The sequence below is a fragment of the Piliocolobus tephrosceles genome, chromosome 4 (genome assembly GCF_002776525.5).
Source record: "Piliocolobus tephrosceles isolate RC106 chromosome 4, ASM277652v3, whole genome shotgun sequence".
Lineage (NCBI taxonomy): Eukaryota > Metazoa > Chordata > Mammalia > Primates > Cercopithecidae > Piliocolobus > Piliocolobus tephrosceles.
Window position 1 is genome coordinate 130,380,144 of NC_045437.1, and position 19,790 is coordinate 130,399,933.

General features: G+C 48.8%; 1 protein-coding gene and 1 pseudogene across 2 annotated transcripts in view; one reads left to right on the forward strand and one right to left on the reverse strand.

Annotated features, from left to right (window-relative positions):
• The window catches only part of CCNJL (cyclin J like), a 58,141-nt gene extending 41,937 nt beyond the window's left edge, over positions 1-16,204 (forward strand). For both annotated transcript variants that reach the window (XM_023218864.2, XM_023218863.2), the window contains exons 4-6: positions 7,946-8,248; positions 12,134-12,293; positions 14,066-16,204. In XM_023218864.2, coding sequence (XP_023074632.1) covers positions 7,946-8,248; positions 12,134-12,293; positions 14,066-14,486 — 884 coding nt within the window. In that variant the 3' untranslated portion in view covers positions 14,487-16,204. The remainder of the gene's footprint in view (positions 1-7,945; positions 8,249-12,133; positions 12,294-14,065) is intronic.
• Positions 9,096-9,429, reverse strand: LOC111547183 (annotated as a pseudogene).
• Positions 16,205-19,790: the final 3,586 nt, after the last annotated feature.

Here is a 19,790-nt window from a genome sequence, read left to right on the forward strand (position 1 = left end):
AAGCTGAAACTAGCCTGACACCCACATCCATAGGAGTTCCTCCGCCTAGATAGATACACTCATTATGGAGCTTGTAGGATTGCAGGGGGCCTTGTGACTGTATATAAGATTTCCTGCCTATAATGTAGAGAGCTAGGGACTTTGGAATCATTTATTCATTCATTTTTTAAAATACACAAAAGCTATTTGTTATTAATTTTATGCTAGAGGCTGTGCTAGGTGAACAGGATCTGTGGTGTTCTAGAAGACAGATTTAGTCCCTACCCTCATGGAGCAGACAGACAGACTTTTAAATGCTGCTTTGTCCTTTACCAGCTGGGAGATCGGGGTAACTCAACCTTTCTGAGCTCTGTTTCCATGTGGGAAACACCCCCAGCCTCCCAGGGTTGTTGCCAGAATCAACTGAGAGCATCTGTTAAGGGCATAGCAAGCACAGTTCATGGACCCCGTAGCCCACCCAACCCCACAGTAAATAGAGGTGTAGTCCAGAGGCTGCCAGCACATTTGATGCCTGCTGTGTGTCGGGCCTGGGATGCAGCAGAGAACCAAGTGCCGAACGAAGCTCTCCGCCCTCCCAGAGATCACATCCTGGTGTGTGGATTCTCTGCCTCTTGCTACCCAACTGGGTGACCTGAGAAAAGTCTCACCCTGGGGAGGGGGACATCTGGGAAAGGCCTTGGATGCAACACTCCCCTTTCTTCCTCCCTGACTGTGAGCCTGGAAATCACCAGCAGGAGGTCAGAGTTCAAGGTCACAGTCCTGGGGAAAGGAAGCTGTAACGACTCTAGTCCACTCCATGCATTCCAGCACAGCCTGGACTGTGGAGTTGGGTAAGGGTAGGGGAGCCTTTTGTTGAGCTTTTTTCAGCTCCTTTCAGCACCTGTAAGAAAATATGTCTAGCTAACAGGACTTAAGAAGATCCCGGGTCTGGAGTGCAAAGAATACCATGTTCAATAAATAATACAGCAGCTGCTATCATTTATAGAGCACCTCCCACATGCCCATCCTGTTACCTGGGACACTCCTTGCGCCCTCCCTACTGCCCTGTGAGGTGTGGGTTTCCAGGTGATTGCCCAAGATCACACAAATGATACCAGGAGTGAGGATGGGAAACTGGCACTTGAGCCCCTGCCCCGCCTCTGCCCCAGGACATTCCTGCCTGTTTCTGGTGGGGACCTCCCCCAGAATCCTGGCTGTCCCTCGTCACACCGGCTCCAAGGCCATAAATAAAGCTGGTAGAAGTTCTGCCTTTTCTGGGGCTACTTTTCTCCCCTCCCCTCCAGGAAGGAAGAATCTGAGGGAAAAAAGCATTAGCATCAGATAGGTCTCTATTGAGCCTGGCCCTGCCTGGGCTTCCACTCCTGGGATGCTCGCCTCCCTTGCCAGCAAAGGCTGCAAAGCTGGGAAAAAGCCTTTCAGCCAGAACTTTCTCTTTCCTCTTCTGTCCTTGCCACCTGACTGCATAGCACTCCCCACAGGCACCTGGGAGGATAGATGTCAGGCCCCACCTGGGAAAAGGCAAGGCCTGGACACCACTGGGCGGTTCTTGATCCCTCTGAGCCGTCAGCCCCATCTTTCCTTTATCACCAGCACCTGCAGGGTAGGCTGGCGGCTGCTGGAGGGGCATGGGATAGCTCTGGGGTCTCAACTTCTGATAAAATTCTGGTTCTCATTATGGGATAAAATGAGGAAGAGATATTTTAATAGGACAGCGGCCATTCTTGTGGAGGAATAACTTTGCCTGTTTTTAAAGGCATTGCATTTCTTTCCCCCCCGCCCCGCCCCACCAGACAGAGTCTCGCTCTGTCGCCCAGGCTAGAGTGCAGTGGTGCGACCTTGGCTCACGGCAACCTCCGCGGGGTTCAAGCAGTTCTGCCTCAGCCTCCTGAGTAGCTGGGATTACAGGCATGCACCACCACACCCAGCTGATTTTTGTATTTTAGTAGAGACAGTGTTTCACTATGTTGGCCAGGCTGGGGCATTGCATTTCTTTCTTTTCTTTTCTTTCTCTTTTCTTCTCTTTTCTTTTCTTTTCTTTTCTCTTTCTTTCTTTCTCTCTCTTTCTCTGTCTCTCTCTCTCTCTTTTTTGAGATGGAGTCTCACTCTGTTGCCCAGGCTGGAGTGCAGTGGCGTGGTCTTGGCTCACTGCAACCTTTGCCGCCCGGGTTCAAGCGATTGCCTCAGCCTCCCAAGTAGCTGGGACACACACCACCACACCTGGGTAATTTTTTAATTTTTTTAGTAGAGACGGGGTTTCACTGTATTGGACAGGCTGGTCTTGAACTTCTGACCTCGAGATCCACCCACTGTGGCCTCCCAAAGTGCTGGGATTACAGGTGTGAGCCGCCACGCCTGGCTGGCATTGCATTTCTTTAGGGAAGAAAAGTAGCCAGCTGTGGCTTTCAAACCTGTTTCTCTTTAGCCAGGAAACTTTGGCCTCATCTCTGAGCCTGGGTTAAGCACCTGAATGTGCAGTGCACCAGGTAGCCCTGAATGGGTCCGTCAGTAGGCATCTTCCGAGGCGTGAAGGACTTTTGGGGGAATTCATGGGGCATAGTGCAGAACACAGTCTGTCTAGTTGGGGGTGGGCCACACTCGGGCCTGGGCCACAGGAATGAGGCAATGCTGAATTTTTACAGAATCTTGTTCTGTGCTGGTTACCTTTTTGTGTAAGTTTTCGGTTATTTTTAAAGGCAATGTAAATGTTAATGATTGTTGGAACCGGGTAATAACATTCAAGGGACTTCATTATAATAACGTTTCTCTGTCTCTTTATGTATATTTAACATTTTCTAAAATAAAATGGCTTTTTAAGCAATTAAAAATATTGCTCATCTTGGCGCTAATTCAGAAAAGTCAGGAATCCTGTTTGGTCTACCTTGAGGCTTGATTGCCAGGACAGTAGGTGGAACATAAGCCAGTCTTCAGAGTGGTCACCTTCATAGAGAAAGAAAGTAGAATGTGGTTGCCAAGGACTTGGGAGTGGGGGGACCTAGGAATGATTGTTTAATGGGGACAGAGTTTCAGCAAGATGAAAAACTTTCTGGAGAGGGATGGTGGTGATGGCTGCCCATCATTGTGAATGTCCGTATAATGCCACTGAACTGTACAGTGAAAAATGGTAAACTTTGTATTATGTGTTCTCACAAGTTTTTTCTAATTCAAAAATAAAAAAATAAAAAGCTGGTCTGTAAGCTGGATCCATAGCATCTTGCCACCACGGCCTCATCTGTGGTTAAGCATGTAGGCCACATGGATGGCCATCCTCACCTGCCACGAATTGCCCAGGAGCGCTTTGTGCCAGCCTCAGGAAGTGGTGTCAGGAATCAGCCAGCCAGGTGCAGAAAGGAAGGCACATAAGAGGCATCACTTACAGGCACCACCAGCACCACCAACACTAAGGGTACACGTGCATCTGCCTGGCCTCTGAGAGCCAGAGGAAGTACTTCTGTAGGTTTAGAATGCTTTTCAATCTTTTAAGTATGTTGATAGTGACCAGGCGCAGTGGCTAATGCCTGTAATCCCAACACTTTGGGAGGCCGGGGCGGGCAGATCACTTGAGCCCAGGAATTCGACCAGTCTGGGCTCTACTGAAAATACAAAAATTGGCCAGGCGTGGTGGCGTGTGCCCGTATACCTAGCTACTCAGGAGGCTGAGGTGGGAGGGTCACCTGAGTCTAGAAAGTTGAAGATACGGTGAGCCGAGATTGAGCCACTTGCACTCCAGCCTGTGCGACAGGAGTGAGACCCTGTCTCAAAAAAAAAAGAGGTTGATAGGGCTCCTGCTGTTCCAATTTAGGACAATATGAACATCAAAAAAGAAAAATGTAGATGGAATGATAGGATTTTTAAAACTTCCTTTTCAACCACCAACCCCCAGTATAATAATTTATTCAGAAAAGGATCATCCATGGATGTAAAGCCATTGAGCTAAAGATTTTTGAGAAACAGGATATTCACAGTGTCCCCTCACAGATTACTTATTAATTTCCCAGGGAAGCCGGTACCTTGAACTGGAGCGGTCTTGTGTCACCACCTTAATCAATTGATCTAATGTAGGCCGGTACAAAGTGACATTGCCTAGGACTCCTGCTGTGGTCCAGTGGGTGAGGACAGAACAGTCTCTGTCATTTTCTTGCCTGTACTGTTTGACCTGCATCTAATTGTGAGGAAACAATCAGACAGATCCAGAATGTGGAGCATTTTACAAGACAACTGGCCTAGATTCTCCCAGAGTCAGTGTCATGAAAAACAAACGAAACGAGGGGACTTCAGCGATCATAGACTCCGTGTGTGAACCTAGTTTGGATTCTGGATCCAAAAACACAAAACAAAGGTTATAAAAGGCATTTTTAGGGCCCCTGGAGAAAGTCAGATGTGGACTGAATGTTAGAAAATGTGATTGCATTAATGTTCATGTCTTAGAAATGCTAATAAGCATTACAATTTGTAGGAAAATGACCTCAGGAACAGATGCTGAAGTGTTCAGGGGTGGCATGTCATGTCTGCAACTTGACTAGAAATGGTCCAACAAAACCAGTATTTACAGACAGAATACACCTAGACAGAGCACACACGGATCAGGGTCAGCAAGGGCAGAGTCTGGTGAAGGGTCTTATGTGTTCATTGTTCTCTTTCATCTTTTCTCTGATTTGAAAATTTTCAGAATCAAAAGTGCATCAAAGGAGTCAGAGAATCCGTGGCTGTTGTCTGGCTTAGAAAGACTCAGCATTCTGGTCCCAGCCTTTCCCAGGGGACTTGCCTGAAGTCTTCTAAGCATCTGTTGCCTGTGCAGTTTGTTGATAAGGAGAAAGCAGCTGAGTAACAGTGCTTGGGGGTGGCAGCGCTGGGGACAACAGGCCAGCCCCACTCACAGTCCTGGGAGGAGGGGAGGAAATGTCTGCCAGGCACGTGCAGCATCAGGAAACTCATAAAATCTTTTCTGGCTGCGAAATGTGTTGTGCTAGGGGATAGTCGCTAACCTGGGCTTGGCCTGGCCAGCAGTTAAAGCAGGGGCTCTGAAGTCTGCTTCTGGGTGTAGAAGCTGAGTTCTCCCATCAGCTTCTTCTCTGAGCCTCTGAGGATTGTAAAGAACCTACCTAGAAGGTTCCTGCCAGGAGCCAGTGCGTGGCCAGCTGGGAGCACAGCCCATTCTGTGTACCGGGGGCTTGTGAAGCACTTTCCGTTCTGCAGCTCCATTTTGTCTTCACGTGGGACGTGGTCCTACATCATAAGCAAATGAACAGCCTGTAGAGTTTAGTGCTTGTGGGTCCAGAGCAAACTCCTGAGGATTCAGACCCAGCTCTGCCTGGCTGTGGCCTGCCGTGTGGTGCGTCCCCAGGAAGCAGAGGGAGCAGGTGAAATCAGATTCCGCAGTAATCCTTGGTGCCTTCCATTGGAGGATAATCCTCTTGGGCCTGGTAGCAGAGCTCTGAAAGGTTTGAAAAGCAGGGAGGGGAGGAGGAAACTAATCTGACTGAGCACATCTGTCAGTTCTAAGAGATTGCTGGCTGCCAGCAGTGCTGTGCAAGGGTCTTAGTGCCACCCCAGTACAGTGCACCTGCACCTCGCCACCTCCTGCTCTGGGGAGGGAAAGAGAGCTCGTTTCTATTGAGTGCATGCAACCAAGGCTGGCTCAGCACAAGATTCAGGGAAGCTGTTGGAAAAAATAAATAAATAAAATTCTTCCTTTTAAAAACTACACAAAGAATACATGATCATTGGAGAAAAAACTGGGAAATACAAGATCATCAGAGAAAAAATCAAATGGCCTAAAATATCTCTTTCCTGAGAGGACTGTTCATTCATTTAACAAATATTTACTGGGTACCTACTATATGTCAGGCATGTGCTGAGAACTGCCGGCACAGCAGCAAATGGTTCGGACTCAGTTCCCGTTCTTACGAGGCTTAGAGTCAGATGCCAGCCATTAATATTAATACTTGGATGTTAAGCAAATAATCTGAGTGTAGAAGTCCCTTTAATACCTGGAGGTCTCTAAACTGAGCTCTGGAGGACACAGATAAGGGAGGTGAGGGGAAGAGCATTCCCAGCCCCGGGAGGAGTCGGAGTTCCACGTGGCTGGATCCTGTGCTTGGAGAGGGAGTGCTGGGGGGTGGGGACAGGCGGCGCTGCCGAAGCCAATAGAGCCGGTCGGCCAGAGCCTCAACCCTGGGATTTCCAGCCATGCAGGGGGCTCTTCCTCTCTGGGAAGCTTTGACCTCGCATTGGCCTGCCTGAGTAGCTCTTGTGTGCAAGACAAGAAAGTGTGTACTTCGGACACAGCACCATTGCAGGCTGAGCGACTGGGCTCTGATGGAGTGTGGGCTTGCTGTAAACTGCATGGTGCGGGGCTGGTAGTGCCTCTGCCCTTCACTGTCTCATACATTTCCACTCCTCTGCATCAAAGTCCAGAGCTTTGTGTCAGGTCATCGTTACCCACTGAGTGGGCTGCTGCAAGTTTTGCCGAGAAGGGAGCGACCCTGGCCTGCTGAGACACAGTTGATTGATTCTGCGGTGACGTCTTTTGAGCCGTCCTCAGGAGTGTGTTGTATCTGCTGGGGTGGTTCCTTCCTTATCTCCCCTAAGCAGCATGAGAGATGGGAACTGGGTCACAGGCGCCTGCAGCTGGGAGCAGGTGCATGCGTGTGTTGTTTGCCGTTCCCTTCGTGAGCACTGAGGTGTGCTTTGAGGTCAGCTGGGTCGCCCCACTGCCTCTTTTGGCATTTGCTTAGTGGCAGCTCCACACCCCATGAGGCTGGCTTTGGGTCACGGGTGATCAGACCAAGGCCAGGCCCTTCAAGGCCTCACCACCTGATGTGGGAGTCGTACAGTATAGGGGGCTGGTGTGGAGGATGACTTCTGAGAGGCGGGGACTCGAGGTGAAGGACATGTCAGGGTTGGCTGAGTGAGGAGAGGATGGGGAAGGGTGCTCCAGGCCCGGGGGGCTGTGTCAATGAAGGCTTATAGGCAAGAACTGCCAGGGACGGGGTCCACGGCCACCTGTGGGGTGGTTTCCCCAGCGTGAGGAACATTGAGGCTGGAGAGGCCCACACTCTGCAGAGCCTCACACGGTGGAAGCTGTCATGCCCCTCACCAGCCCCTGACTCTTGACCCTCAGGGCACAAGGACCCCACATTGTCCCCTCAGAGCATCCATAACTGATGACTGCCAGGGGTTGCTCTGTAAATGCCTCTGCTCTTTAACCCGTGGTTGGGATAACCTGAGACCTGTCTTAGGCTGTTTCTCAGAATTCCTCAGTAGGATTAAGCTCGGGTTATCCACAGTGGTGACTCCCTTGTGTCCTTTTGGGCTTTCTTCCCTTTCCTGTTCTCTTCCCCCACCTACTGAGCTTTCCTGGGCTCACCTTCCAAGACCTGGAAACCAGAGGGAACCCAAACTGAGACCCCGTTTACACAGTTCGAATTCAACAGCAAGGATAGCGGGAAGCCATTGAAGAGCTTTTCTACCCGTGGAGGGACAGGGCCGGGTTTGCGCGGCCATGCTGACTCTAGCCAGGAGGTTGGATTGGTTTAGGGCCAGATGGAGAGCAGAAAGAGCACCTTATTCCCCAGCCCCTGGCTGCTGCTGACCACTGTCACCTGCTTTCTGTGTTCCAGAGGCTGGTCTGAGCATTTGGTGTTCATTTTCCCATTGACTCTAACAGAAGTCTTACGAAGTATAGGATCCATCTTACAGATGAGGAAGCTGAGTCACGGAGAGGCTGAGACACCTAGCCATGATCCCCCAGTGGGAAGTGATGGCTTGCAGATTCAAGCCTATGTTTGGCAGATCTGGAATGAGTGCTCTTATTCCTCCTCAGTCCGGCCTGTCTGCTTTCTGTCTTCTTTGCCAGCACTGTCCAGGCACTGTAAGGTGGGCCGTTAGCTTTCTGGGTGCAGGTAAATGTCTTCCAGTAACCCCTGCTTCCCCTGCTCCCCCACAGGTAAGTTCGAGGATCGGGAAGACCATGTCCCCAAGTTGGAGCAAATAAACAGCACGAGGATCCTGAGCAGCCAGAACTTCACCCTCACCAAGAAGGAGCTGCTCAGCACAGAGCTGCTGCTCCTGGAGGCCTTCAGCTGGAACCTCTGCCTGCCCACGCCTGCCCACTTCCTGGACTACTACCTCTTGGCCTCCGTCAGCCAGAAGGACCACCACTGCCACACCTGGCCCACCACCTGCCCCCGCAAGACCAAAGAGTGCCTCAAGGAGTATGCCCATTACTTCCTAGAGGTCACCCTGCAAGGTAACAGCTGGGACCCAATGGCAGGACTTCCCACCCCTTCCCCACCCACCCAGGGGTCAAGGTCAGGCGGCTCTCAAAGGCATGTCCATCGAGATCAGGCCTTCTCACTGGGGCCTGTGCACCCAGATCACTCTTACTTTGCCGGCGATAAGCAAAGAAAGGGCAAGGATTAGCCCAGTGTGTTACCAGTAACACGTAAAAGAGAAATAGCAACTTATGTACAGGCAGCTGGAAATCTAGAAACTTACAGATCACCTGGTAATTTTTCTTACAGTAACTGGGAACATTGCAAATGAATTACATAGCACAGATTTGCAGATCGGTTATTCTCAAATACTGCCATCATATAGATAGCATGTAGCAATAAAAGTTACCCTGTTACTTGAAACTTACTTGAAACTCACTCTTCCCAGTGTTTTAAAATCTAGATGTTAACTGGGTCAAAAACACTGCTGATACAGCCAGGTGCGGTAGCTCACTCCTGTAATGGGAGGCTGAGGCGGGCGGATCAGGAGATCGAGACCATCCTGGCCAACATGGGGAAACTCCGTCTCTACTAAAATACAAAAAATTAACCAGGTGTGGTGGTGCGTGCCTGTAATCCCAGCTATTTGGGAGGCTGAGGCAGGGGAATTGCTTGAACTCAGGAGGCAGAGATTACAGTGAGCGGAGATTGCGCCACTGCACTCCAACCTGGCGACAGAGCAAGACTCCATCTTTTTTTTTGTTTGTTTTTTACAGTAGACATTTATTTAAAGTAAAATATCTGTAGACCAAATAATTCTTAAGATTGTTTCAAGTTTAATCATCTTTGTAAGAGCTGCATCCACAGACTTCAATTACATGATTACCTCTTTGCCCATTCTTCTCTTTCTTTTCTTTCCCAAGTAACCTCTTTCAGATACAGTTCAAGGTAGAAATTTTTCTCTTCGTATTTGGTCCACCACTGCTCTTTAGGCAAGATCTGATGCTTCATGGTCAGGTCCAGTGCTCTCTACATGTGAAACATCCTGTCATTATAAACGTTCTCAGGAAGCCTTCTTATGGCTTCTTTTACATCTTCTTTCTCATATATTGTGTCATCTCTCATTAACCCCAGTTTATTGAATCCTGCGGCATTGTAATACCATTTTCGAATCCAGCCACTTGCCTGATGCTGCAGCAGCCTTCGTGCCAGCCATTTTGACCAGTGAGACTCCGTCTTAAAAAAACAAAAAAATACTGCTGATACAACCATCCCATAACCTACCACAAACTAAAATGGGCATGAGTATCCAGATCAATGATTGGACTGGGCACAGTGGCTCATGCCTATAATTCCAGCAATTTGGGAGGCTGAGGCGAGCAGATCACCTGAGGTCAGGAGTTCAAGACCAGCCTGGCCAACATAGTGAAACCCTGTCTCTACTAAAATACAAAAATTAGCCAGGCATGGTGGTGGGTGCCTATAGTCCCAGCTACTTGGGAGGCTGAGGCAGGAGAATCGCTTGAACCCGGGAGGTGGAGGTTGCATTGAGCTGAGACTGTGCCATTGAACTCCAGCCTGGGCGACAAGAACAAGACTTCATCTAAAAAAGAAAAAATCTCAAGCCTGTAATCCCAGCACTTTGGGAGGCCGAGACTGGCAGATCATGAGGTCAGGAGATCGAGACCATCCTGGCTAACACGGTGAAACCTCGTCTCTACTAAAAAAATACAAAAAACTAGCCAGGCGTGGTGGCGGGCCCCTGTAGTCCCAGCCACTCAGGAGGCTGAGGCAGGAGAATGGCATGAACCCGGGAGATGGAGCTTGCAGTGAGCCGAGATCCTGCCACTGCACTCCAGCCTGGGTGACAGAGCGAAACGTCTCAAAAAAAAAAAAAAAAAAGTTCAGTGATTGTGATCCCAAGCATTAACTGAGCATTTACTGCATGCCAGGTGTCTTGCTTCAGTGCTTTGCACACGTTATCTCATTTGAACCTCACAGCAACCCCACACCAAAATCACCTCCATTAATCATATTTTACAGAAGAGGAAACTGATGCTGTAACTTACCCAAGGTTATTGCTAGGATTTTTTTATTTTTTTATTTTTATATTTTTTTGGAGGCGGAGTCTTGCTCCATCGCCCAGACTGGAGTGCAGTGGCACAATCTGGGTTCACTGCAAGCTCCGCCTCCCGGGTTCACGCCATTCTCCTGCCTCAGCCTCCAGAGTGGCTGGGAACTATAGGCGCCCGCCACCATGCCTGGCTAGTTTTTTGTATTTTTTTAGTAGAGACGAGGTTTCACCGTGTTAGCCAGGATGGTCCCGATCTCCTGACCTCATGATCCGCCCATCTCGGCCTCCCAAAGTGCTGGGATTACAGGTGTGAACCATCGTGCCCAGCTGATTTTTAAAAATTTTTTAGAGGCAGGATCTCACTATGTTGCTCAGGCTGGTCTCAGACTCCTGGGATTACAGGCGAGGGCTACTATGCCCTGCTCATTGCTAGGATTTGAACCTGGGGAGTCTGACTGAATGATTGTTTCTATCACCGTATTACCACCCTGACTGATAACCTTATTTTTAAAATTTGTTGTTGTTGTTTAGCTGCCCTATGAACTGATCTTTAAAAGGCAAAAGTGGAAGTAATTGAAAATCATGAAAAAAAAGTTTTTTTTTTTTTGAGATGAAGTTGTGCCCTATCACCCAGCCTGGAGTGCAATGACACGATCTCAGCTCACTGCAACCTCCGCCTCCCAGGTTCAAGCCATTCTCCTGCCTCAGCCTCCCAAGTAGCTGGGATTACAGGCGCCCGCCACCATGCCTGGCTAATTTTTTGTATCTTTAGTAGAGACAGGGTTTCACCGTGTTGGCCAGTCTGGTCTCGAACTCCTGACCTCGTGATCTGCCTGCCTTGGCCTCCCAAAGTGCTGGGATTACAGGTGTGAGCCACTGCTCCCAGCAGAAATCATGAACAATTTAAGATAACGTAGTAATAAACTGAAAATCCAGTGGCATTCAGGAAAACTGTAGAAATTTCAACTGTTTGCCTTTGCACATATTTAGTACCAGCTTTGCCTTGTGGCCAGATATCTTAGTTGGACATTAAGATTCCTCAGTCAACCTAAGTGCCAATTTTAGTTATAAATATCAAAGTCTTACCACCATTCATTCAGTAGATTTTCACTGAGTGCCTACTATGGGCCAGGCATTGTTACAATTAATAAGTAGCTTTTAGTCATACCCCAAAACGGAAGCCTTTGAAATAGTGTGTCATTCTCTCATAATAACCAAAGAAAGAACAAAGGTTTTACAGTTCTGTTTGTAGAACATCAGCAAGCTCTTTGCTCCTCCCTGGGAGCCGTGGACAGTATTCTGAAAACACTATTCTAGGCTGCTGTCAGAAATCCCAGACTGGTCACACGCCTGTAATCCCAGCACTTTGGGAGTTTGGTGGCTCACACCTGTAATCCCAGCACTTTGGGAGGCTGAGGCAGGAGGATTGCTTGAACTCAGGAGTTCAGTACCAGCCTGGACTACGTGCTGAAACCCTCTCTCTCAAAAAAATACAAAAATTAGCCAGATGTGTTTGTGCCCACCTGTAGTCCCAGCTCCTCAAGAGGCTGAGGTAGTAGGATCTCTTGGGCCCGGGAAGTTGAGGCTGCAGTGAGCCGTGATCTCGCCACTGCACTCCAGCCTAGGCGACAGAGTGAGACCCTTTCTCAACAAAAAAGAAATCCCAAACCAAGAGCCAACGTTAAGATTCAAAAATGGAACTTCACAGTTTCTAATTTTCCATCCTATTTATAGGGTGGCGATGAACAGCCTTGAAAATGATTCATTCGTCCATCCATTCTCAGGGTGGGCCTGGGATTTCAAGGGGAGGATTTGGATGCTGACTCCCTCTGTGGCTTTCTTTCAGATCACGTATTCTATAAATTCCAGCCTTCTGTGGTCGCTGCGGCCTGTGTTGGGGCCTCCAGGATTTGCCTGCAGCTTTCTCCCTACTGGACCAGAGACCTGCAGCGGATCTCAAGCTATTCCCTGGAACACCTCAGCACGTGTATTGAAATCCTGCTGGTGTAAGTTTCTCCCCTGAATCCTGTGCTTCTGAAATAGTGAGGTTCCTCTTGCCTTGAGGCCTGTCTCGGGCCACAGGCTGTTTCCTGAGTCTGGAGCTTGGGGTGGTTCTTCCAGCTACAGGGTCTCAGGGAAAGTGGGCCATGGTGACTCCTGGTAGAAGTGGGGTTTCAAGAACCAGTTCTTCCTATTTTGGATAGCTTCGGGTTTGCTTTTTATTTTTATTTATTTATTTATTTATTTATTTATTTATTTATTTATTATTATTATTTTTTTTTTGAGATAGAGTCTCACGCTGTCGCCCAGGCTGGCGTGCAGTGGCACGATCTTGGCTCACTGCAACCTCCGTCGCCCAGATTCAAGCAATTCTCTTGCCTCAGCCTCCTGAGTAGCTGGGATTACAGGCGTGTACCACCAAGCCCAGCTAATTTTTGTATTTTTAGTAGAGATGGGGGTTTCACCATGTTGGTCAGGCTGGTCTTGAACTCCTGACCTCATGATCCACCCATCTCGGCCTCCCAAAGTGCTGAGATTACAGGTGTGAGCCACCGCACCCGGCTGGGTTTACATCTTTAAAGTCAGGCATCAAGGGAAAAGAGGGTTGTTTGCACCTTTAAATGTCTAGGCTATTTGATCTAAGTCCCAGTGTAATCTTATAGATAATCACATTGAAGGACTTCCATTATAAGCTACTTTTCTCAGACATGGTCACAAGCTGACCTCTTAGCCAGGTAAGCTCCGAGTGACTTACCACAGGGAATCTCGGGGAGGAAATATTCAGTGTGTCAGAGAAGATATTTAAAGGCATCATGGGCCTAACACCCTGAAACTGACATTGGAAGCAAACGTGCCCCAGTCACTGCAGGGAGCAAGGCAGACAGGACAGAGCCATTCCCAGTAGGCACACACTGTCCAGTTCCCTTTCCACCTGCCAGGCACCGCGTATCCTGGGTGCTGGCCTAACTGACTGGTGGGCCGTGTGGGCAAAGCAGAAGCCCTTAGACCCCTGAAGAGAGCCTTCCCCGATGTGGGAAGCTTTGCTGGCGACTGCCTTTATCTCATTCCTCTGAAAAGTCAGTCCTACTCCCTAGACCTTGTTTTAAAATTTGTGTTTTTGAGAAGGTCTCCAAAGCCTGGTCTGAGTGTCGGTGCATACCTTACATAAGCCTCTAATTGTTTTGTTTTCCCAAAAAGCTACATGGGAAGCTTTTTTTGAGATGGCAGAAGTCTCTGTTCCAGCCCTGTTTTCAGGTGAAAAATCCCAGGCTTCAGGGGTCAATTTGGTTGGTATCAGCTAGCTAAGGAGTGACCCTGCTGGGGAGGGAGCTGGCCCAGAATTGCCTGGAAAGCAGAGATTGGCTTCATTCAGGCCCCAGGAACACTCCCGTGCCAGGGGCAGGGAATGTATTGGTGAGCACAAGCAGGCGTGATCCTCCTGGCAGCCAGGTAACTAGAAGTTATCCTCTGGAGCAGGTTACTCTCTGGGGTATTGACTGGAGAGAATCAGCGTGGGGCTGCGGGGATAGCCAGTCTAGTCTGGAGGGGCCAGAAGAAGTTTTCTGTAGGAAGCAGATCCAAGCTGAGAGCCAAGGCCTGAATCTAGTTGGTGAACAGCTGGAGCAGTGCCACACACAATGAGCACAGCCGGGTAAGGCCCGGTGGACACAGGGCACACGGCATCTCTTCCAGTCCCACTTAGCAAGGCAGGTAGAGACACACACAGGCATCTGGTAGCTTTTGGCCTCCAGTTCTCACCCAGGTCTTCTTGTTTCAGAGTGTATGACAACGTCCTCAAGGATGCCGTAGCCGTCAAGAGCCAGGCCTTGGCGATGGTGCCCAGCACACCCCCCACCCCTACCCAAGTGCTGTTCCAGCCACCAGCCTACCCGGCCCTCGGCCAGCCAGCGACCACCCTGGCACAGTTCCAGACCCCCGTGCAGGACCTATGCTTGGCCTATCGGGACTCCTTGCAGGCCCACCATTCAGGGAGCCTGCTCTCGGGGAGCACAGGCTCATCCCTCCACACCCCGTACCCCCCTCTCCAGCCCCTGGATATGTGTCCCGTGCCCATCCCTGCATCCCTTAGCATGCAGGTGGCCATTGCAGCTGAGCCCAGGCACTGCCTCGCCACTACCTACGGAAGCAGCTACTTCAGTGGGAGCCACATGTTCCCCACTGGCTGCTTTGACAGATAGGCCACCTCCAGACCTCACGAGGAAGCCTTGGAGATCTGGGCAGAGGAAGAGGACACTGAAGAGGAGAGCTCAACCAAGTGAGGCAGCAGGAGGCCATCCCTGAAGAGCCTTGGAATGTGGAGGGTCTGTGCTCCTTTTAAATAAACCTGACCCAGAGCAAAACATTCAATAACATACCTCACCCGAGAGCATTCCTCTGAGAAACATCTGCCACGTGTGACTGGGGTACAAAAGGATGGCTTGGTGGCCGTCCCCCCACGCAGGGGCCAGTGAATCAAGAAAGACTTGGTAAGAGGCCAGGAGAGTGGGAACTGGACACAGACCACTGATCTCAAGCATGTCCAGTTTTGAGCATTAAAGACTTCTCTACTCTTTGCTGATGGCAGCTACGCCACTGAAAAAGGAGGGGCAGCCTGGCGTGTTCTCAGGAGCCCCGGAGGGTGCCGTATTGGGTGCTTTTCTTTCCCTGGCTCCGAGCAGAGGGGCCTGAGTTTGTGTGTGTGCCTGAGCATTTGCCTTGCGAGGCACAGTGGGTGGCTGTCTTGCCTTTGTTTTTGAACCTAAAACCATTTTCAGCCTTTTAGATATTTCATGTGCTGCTGCTTCCCGAAGTGGTCTCGCTTTCTGTTTCGTAAGATGTCTTGTTTACACACTGTATCAGGGATTTGGTGATACTTGAAAATTCCTTTGGAGAAAAAAACAAATTTAATTGCCACACTGCCTGTCCCACATGAGGGCTGTTAAGTTGGAACCCGAGTTTGAACCCAACTTGTGACGGACCGGCAGGTAACCACAGAGCTTCCTTTTCGAAAGCATATGGTTGGAGAGAACCGCTTTCCCAGCTCTCAGTTCCAGAAGATTCCACGTCTTGGAGGCTGTGTTCACCTCTAGAACTTTAATGACTACCCAGGGAGGGAGAAGCTCGTTGAAAGGAAGACAAAGATTTAAACAATTGCCACCTCTCTCCACCACATACTTACAGTGCATGAGTTGAACCCAGTCTCGGCTTTGAGTGTGGCTGATAGCGAAGGATAGCAATGTGGAAGATTTGCTTAGTCCCACTGGATTTGGGGTGTGGGATGTACATGGCATATTATACCACCATTGATAGGCAAGTGACTGGTTGGATCAAAAGCCAGTATTTAGGGATCTGCAGTGAGAGGGCTCTCAGGAAGACTCTTGTAACCATGTGCAATATGTTTTTTATTCTGACTCGCAGCTTGTGCTTTAGCATCTTCTTTGGTTTAGTTCGGGGTTGGAGGACGCATCGTTCACCCATCAAAACTGGGAGATGCAAAGAACTGTGGAAGCAATTTTTGTTTTTTTTGAGGAATACCTGTCTTGGTTTTCTTAGCCCCTTGCCAGTCCTGGAGACTGTGCCTGGGGCCGCCAGGAAGACAGCTGCATGCTGCTGAGTCAGATCTGAAGATGGTGAATCTTTCCAGAGCAAATGAAAATCTTAGCGTGGAGACAGTAAGAAAAGAGACGGGGTGTGGATAAGACTCTGCCACCGTGTCACACTAGCATAGGAGACTGCACGTTCGTTTGTTGTTTTTCTTTTTTTCCTTTGCCAACCTCCCTTCTATTTATGTGCAAGCAGTTTGGATTCAAGTTCTTGTGTCTGTCTGTTCTGGGGCCTGGGGATCATGAGGGTTCCCTCACAGCCAGCGCGGCACCCAGAAAGAGGTGTCCCACAATAAACACGTCACCTGCTCTTGGTCTCTCGCCTCTTGTCCTAGGCATCCCCTCTTGGGCTGGCCCCTCCTTCCCTCTCTCAGATCAGCCCTGGTGGGCATCTCCCTATGATAGGGGGTGGAATGTTGGGGGCAGCAGTAAGACCTGGGGAGCTGAGTCCTGCCCTCTGAGTGGGAGCTGGGCCTCCCTAGGCACACAGAGGCCAGCAGAGAGGTGTGTAAGGCTTGACACCCCAGCTCCAACACCATCTCAGGGTTTTTCCAAAGAAACCAATAGGATATATATGGAGAGCGATTGATTTTAAGGAATTGGCTGTGATTGCAGAGGCTGCGGTCTAAAATTTCTGGGGCATGCCAGAAATTTGGGACATGGAAATTCAGGTAAGAGTTGATGTTGCAGTAGAGTTCAAAATCTGTAGGGCAGGCCCACAGGCTGGAAACTCAAGCATAATTTCTGTGTTACAGTCTTGAGGCAAAATTTATTCTCCAGCAAACCACAATCTTTGCTCTTAATGACCTTTTACCAATTGGATGATGCCCACCCACATTATGGAGGCTTTTCTTGAAGTCACCTGATTGTAAATGTTAATCACATCTAAAAAATACCTTCACAGCAACACCTAGACTAGTACTTGGCCAGACAACAGGCACCATAGCCTAGCCGAGCTGCCACATAAAGTTAACAATGGCACAACTCACCAGCTGCTGGAAGGCAGTTGACCCGACCTCTCTCTGAGCCTCTGTCTTCTCAAAAATGGGAGTGATAACAGACCTTGCCTCATAGGGTTCTCAAGAGGATTAAGTAACATAATGTACATCAAGGCCAGTACCTCCAAAAAAGGAGACAATTATTATGTTTCTTCAAGCATAAGACCAGCTTTTTGTAAGATGCACTATTGTTTTATGCACTAAGACTTTTTAGAAAACTAAATCATTAGGCAGTTTTCAAGATACCATTGATTATATGTTGCATTCTTATTTCAGAAGCATTAAATGTCAAAATATGTAAATGTAGAATTGATGGGATATAGCATCAGCTATTATGAAAAATGTCAGATTCGCACTCCTCCTTGAAGGGAGTCTCACTCGAGACTTCTGTCTTGCCCTCTACCTACCCAGGTTCCAGCAGGAGAACCACCCTGGAGAGCTGGCGTCACTGTGGGGCTGAGACATTTGCTAAGTGCAGCTGCCTTGGATTAGACAATTAAGGGAGGAAAGGGAAGATGAGCTCAGGGCCTGAGGCTGCAGCCCAGACCCAGGAGTGTGTTTGACACCGCCAAGGTGGGGGCTGAGGGCAGTGGTCACCACCTGCCTTGTGCAAGGCCAGGCGAGGCAGTAAGCTCTAGGTTTTGGAGATTCAGAGACAAGGCAAGTCTTGGGTTTACCAAGAGCACCACTTTACTTTGGACACATCCCTCCTCCCTCTTTGGGCTTCCATTTCCCCATCTGTTACTATGGAGATGGTCAAGTTGGTGGATGGGTCTAAGCTCTTGGGGTGGTGGGGAGGCTGTGCCACTTGTCTTTCTTCCACCCTTGGGCGCTCCATGTAAGATTGTGTTCACGGCCGGGCGCGGTGGCTCACGCCTGTAATCCCAGCACTTTGGGAGGCCGAGGTGGGCGGATCACAAGGTCAGGAGATCGAGACCACGGTGAAACCCCGTCTCTACTAAAAGTACAAAAAATTAGCCGGGCACGGTGGCGGGCACCTGTAGTCCCAGCTACTCATGATGCTGAGGCAGGAGAATGGCGTGAACCCGTGAGGCGGGGCTTGCAGTGAGCCGAGATCGTGCCACTGCTCTCTAGCCTGGGCGACAGAGCAAGACTCTACCTCAAAAAAAAAAAAAAAAAAAGATTGTGTTCGTTCCCATGCTGGAGGATGGCTATGAAAGCTTTACAAAGCACAAAGACAGCCTTAAAGTTCCTCCCAGGGCTGGCATCGGGTTAAATTCAGAGCTTTTCAAGCCTGAGCAAGCTGCAGAATGACTTGGAGCCTTCTCTAGGAGGAATGGGGACCCGGAATCTACACTTTTAGCCAGCTTCTTGGTCATTCAGGTTTATGATTTCTTTGTTTTTTATATCTCAGTTGTATTTTTATAGCTCCCCAGTTTATTTTGATTTTTTTAATTTTTAATTATTATTATTATTTTGAGACAGGGTCTCGTTCTGTGGCCCAGGCCAGAGTGCAGTGGCACAACCACAGCTCACTGCAGCCTTGACCTTCTGGGCTCAAGGGATCCTCCCACCTCAGCCTCCTGAGTAGCTGGGACTACAGGCACCTGTCACCATACCCAGCTAATTTTGGTATTTTTTGTAGAGATGAGGCTTCACCACATTGCTCAGGCTGGTCTCAGACTCCGGAGCTCAAGCAATCTGACTGCCATGGCCTCCCAAAGTGCTGAGATTACAGGTATAAGCCACTACACCCAGTCGAGTTTATTTTGAAAAGTATTTTCTGACATCTATATGAATTTAACAGAATTACCTCAAAGTATACAGAAATTACCTGTATTTGCCAGTAAATATGAAATGCTGATGAAAGAATACTTAATATACCAATATTTAAGCATGTCAACATAATAGAACTTTTTCTAACTTTTTAAATTATTTTTCCCGCCTAACCCAATTTATATTTGACATTTGGGTTACATGTGCATATAGAAACAGACCTATTACACAACTGGCCATGGATAAACTAGCATACAAGTGTCCTTTCTGGATGTAATTAAGTTTCAGAGGCAGCATGGTTCAAATGGGAGCAAATGAGCTGACCTCCTCATGAAATAAACTAGGCAAAAAATCAAGAAGTATTAAAGTTGCTAAAGACTGATTCCAAATCTTTTATTTCTTCCTTTTTTTATTTTTTATTTTGAGACAGGGTCTCACTCTGTCGCCCAGGCTGGAGTACAATGGTCCGATCTCAGCTCACTGCAACCTCCACCTCCCAGGTTCAAGCAATTCTGCGTCAACTTCCCCGGTAGCTGGGAGTATCGATGCGCACCACGGTGCCCAGCTAATTTTTGTATTTTTAGCAGAGACAGGGTTTCACCATGTTGGCCAGGCTGGTCTCCAGCTCCTGGCCTCAAGTGATCCACCCGCCTCAGCCTCCCAAAGTGCTGGGATTACAGGCATGAGCCACCCACCCAACTTCTTCCCTATCTTTTAAATATACAAGTGTGCACTGTGGGTGTGTGTGAATTAAAACGATTCTAGACTGTGAGCTCCTATGGGCGAGGCTATTGTCACTCCATAAAAAGCCCTAGGGCAAAAAGAAGGAGGTAGTGCAGGAAGCAGAGGGCGCCTGTCCTCCATCCAGCCATGATCAAACCCACTGAAGAGGCAGACCCGATTATCTTAAGTCTTAGTGGGCTTAGATATAGACCTGGGCCTTCAAGGGAGGTTTTACTCCATTGTGTTTTATTTTGTTGTTTTATGTTGTTTGTTCCACTATTTTTGTAATTAGGGCAAAGTGAGAGGTTCAGCTAATCTAAGAACACTTAATATACCCCAGAAACTGTCTGAATCAATGATTTTTATTCTTCTGCCAAACACAACTGATTTCCATCCGCAATTATTTTTTAAGGTAGGAAACAGTAAGTCAGTGAAGAAAGAG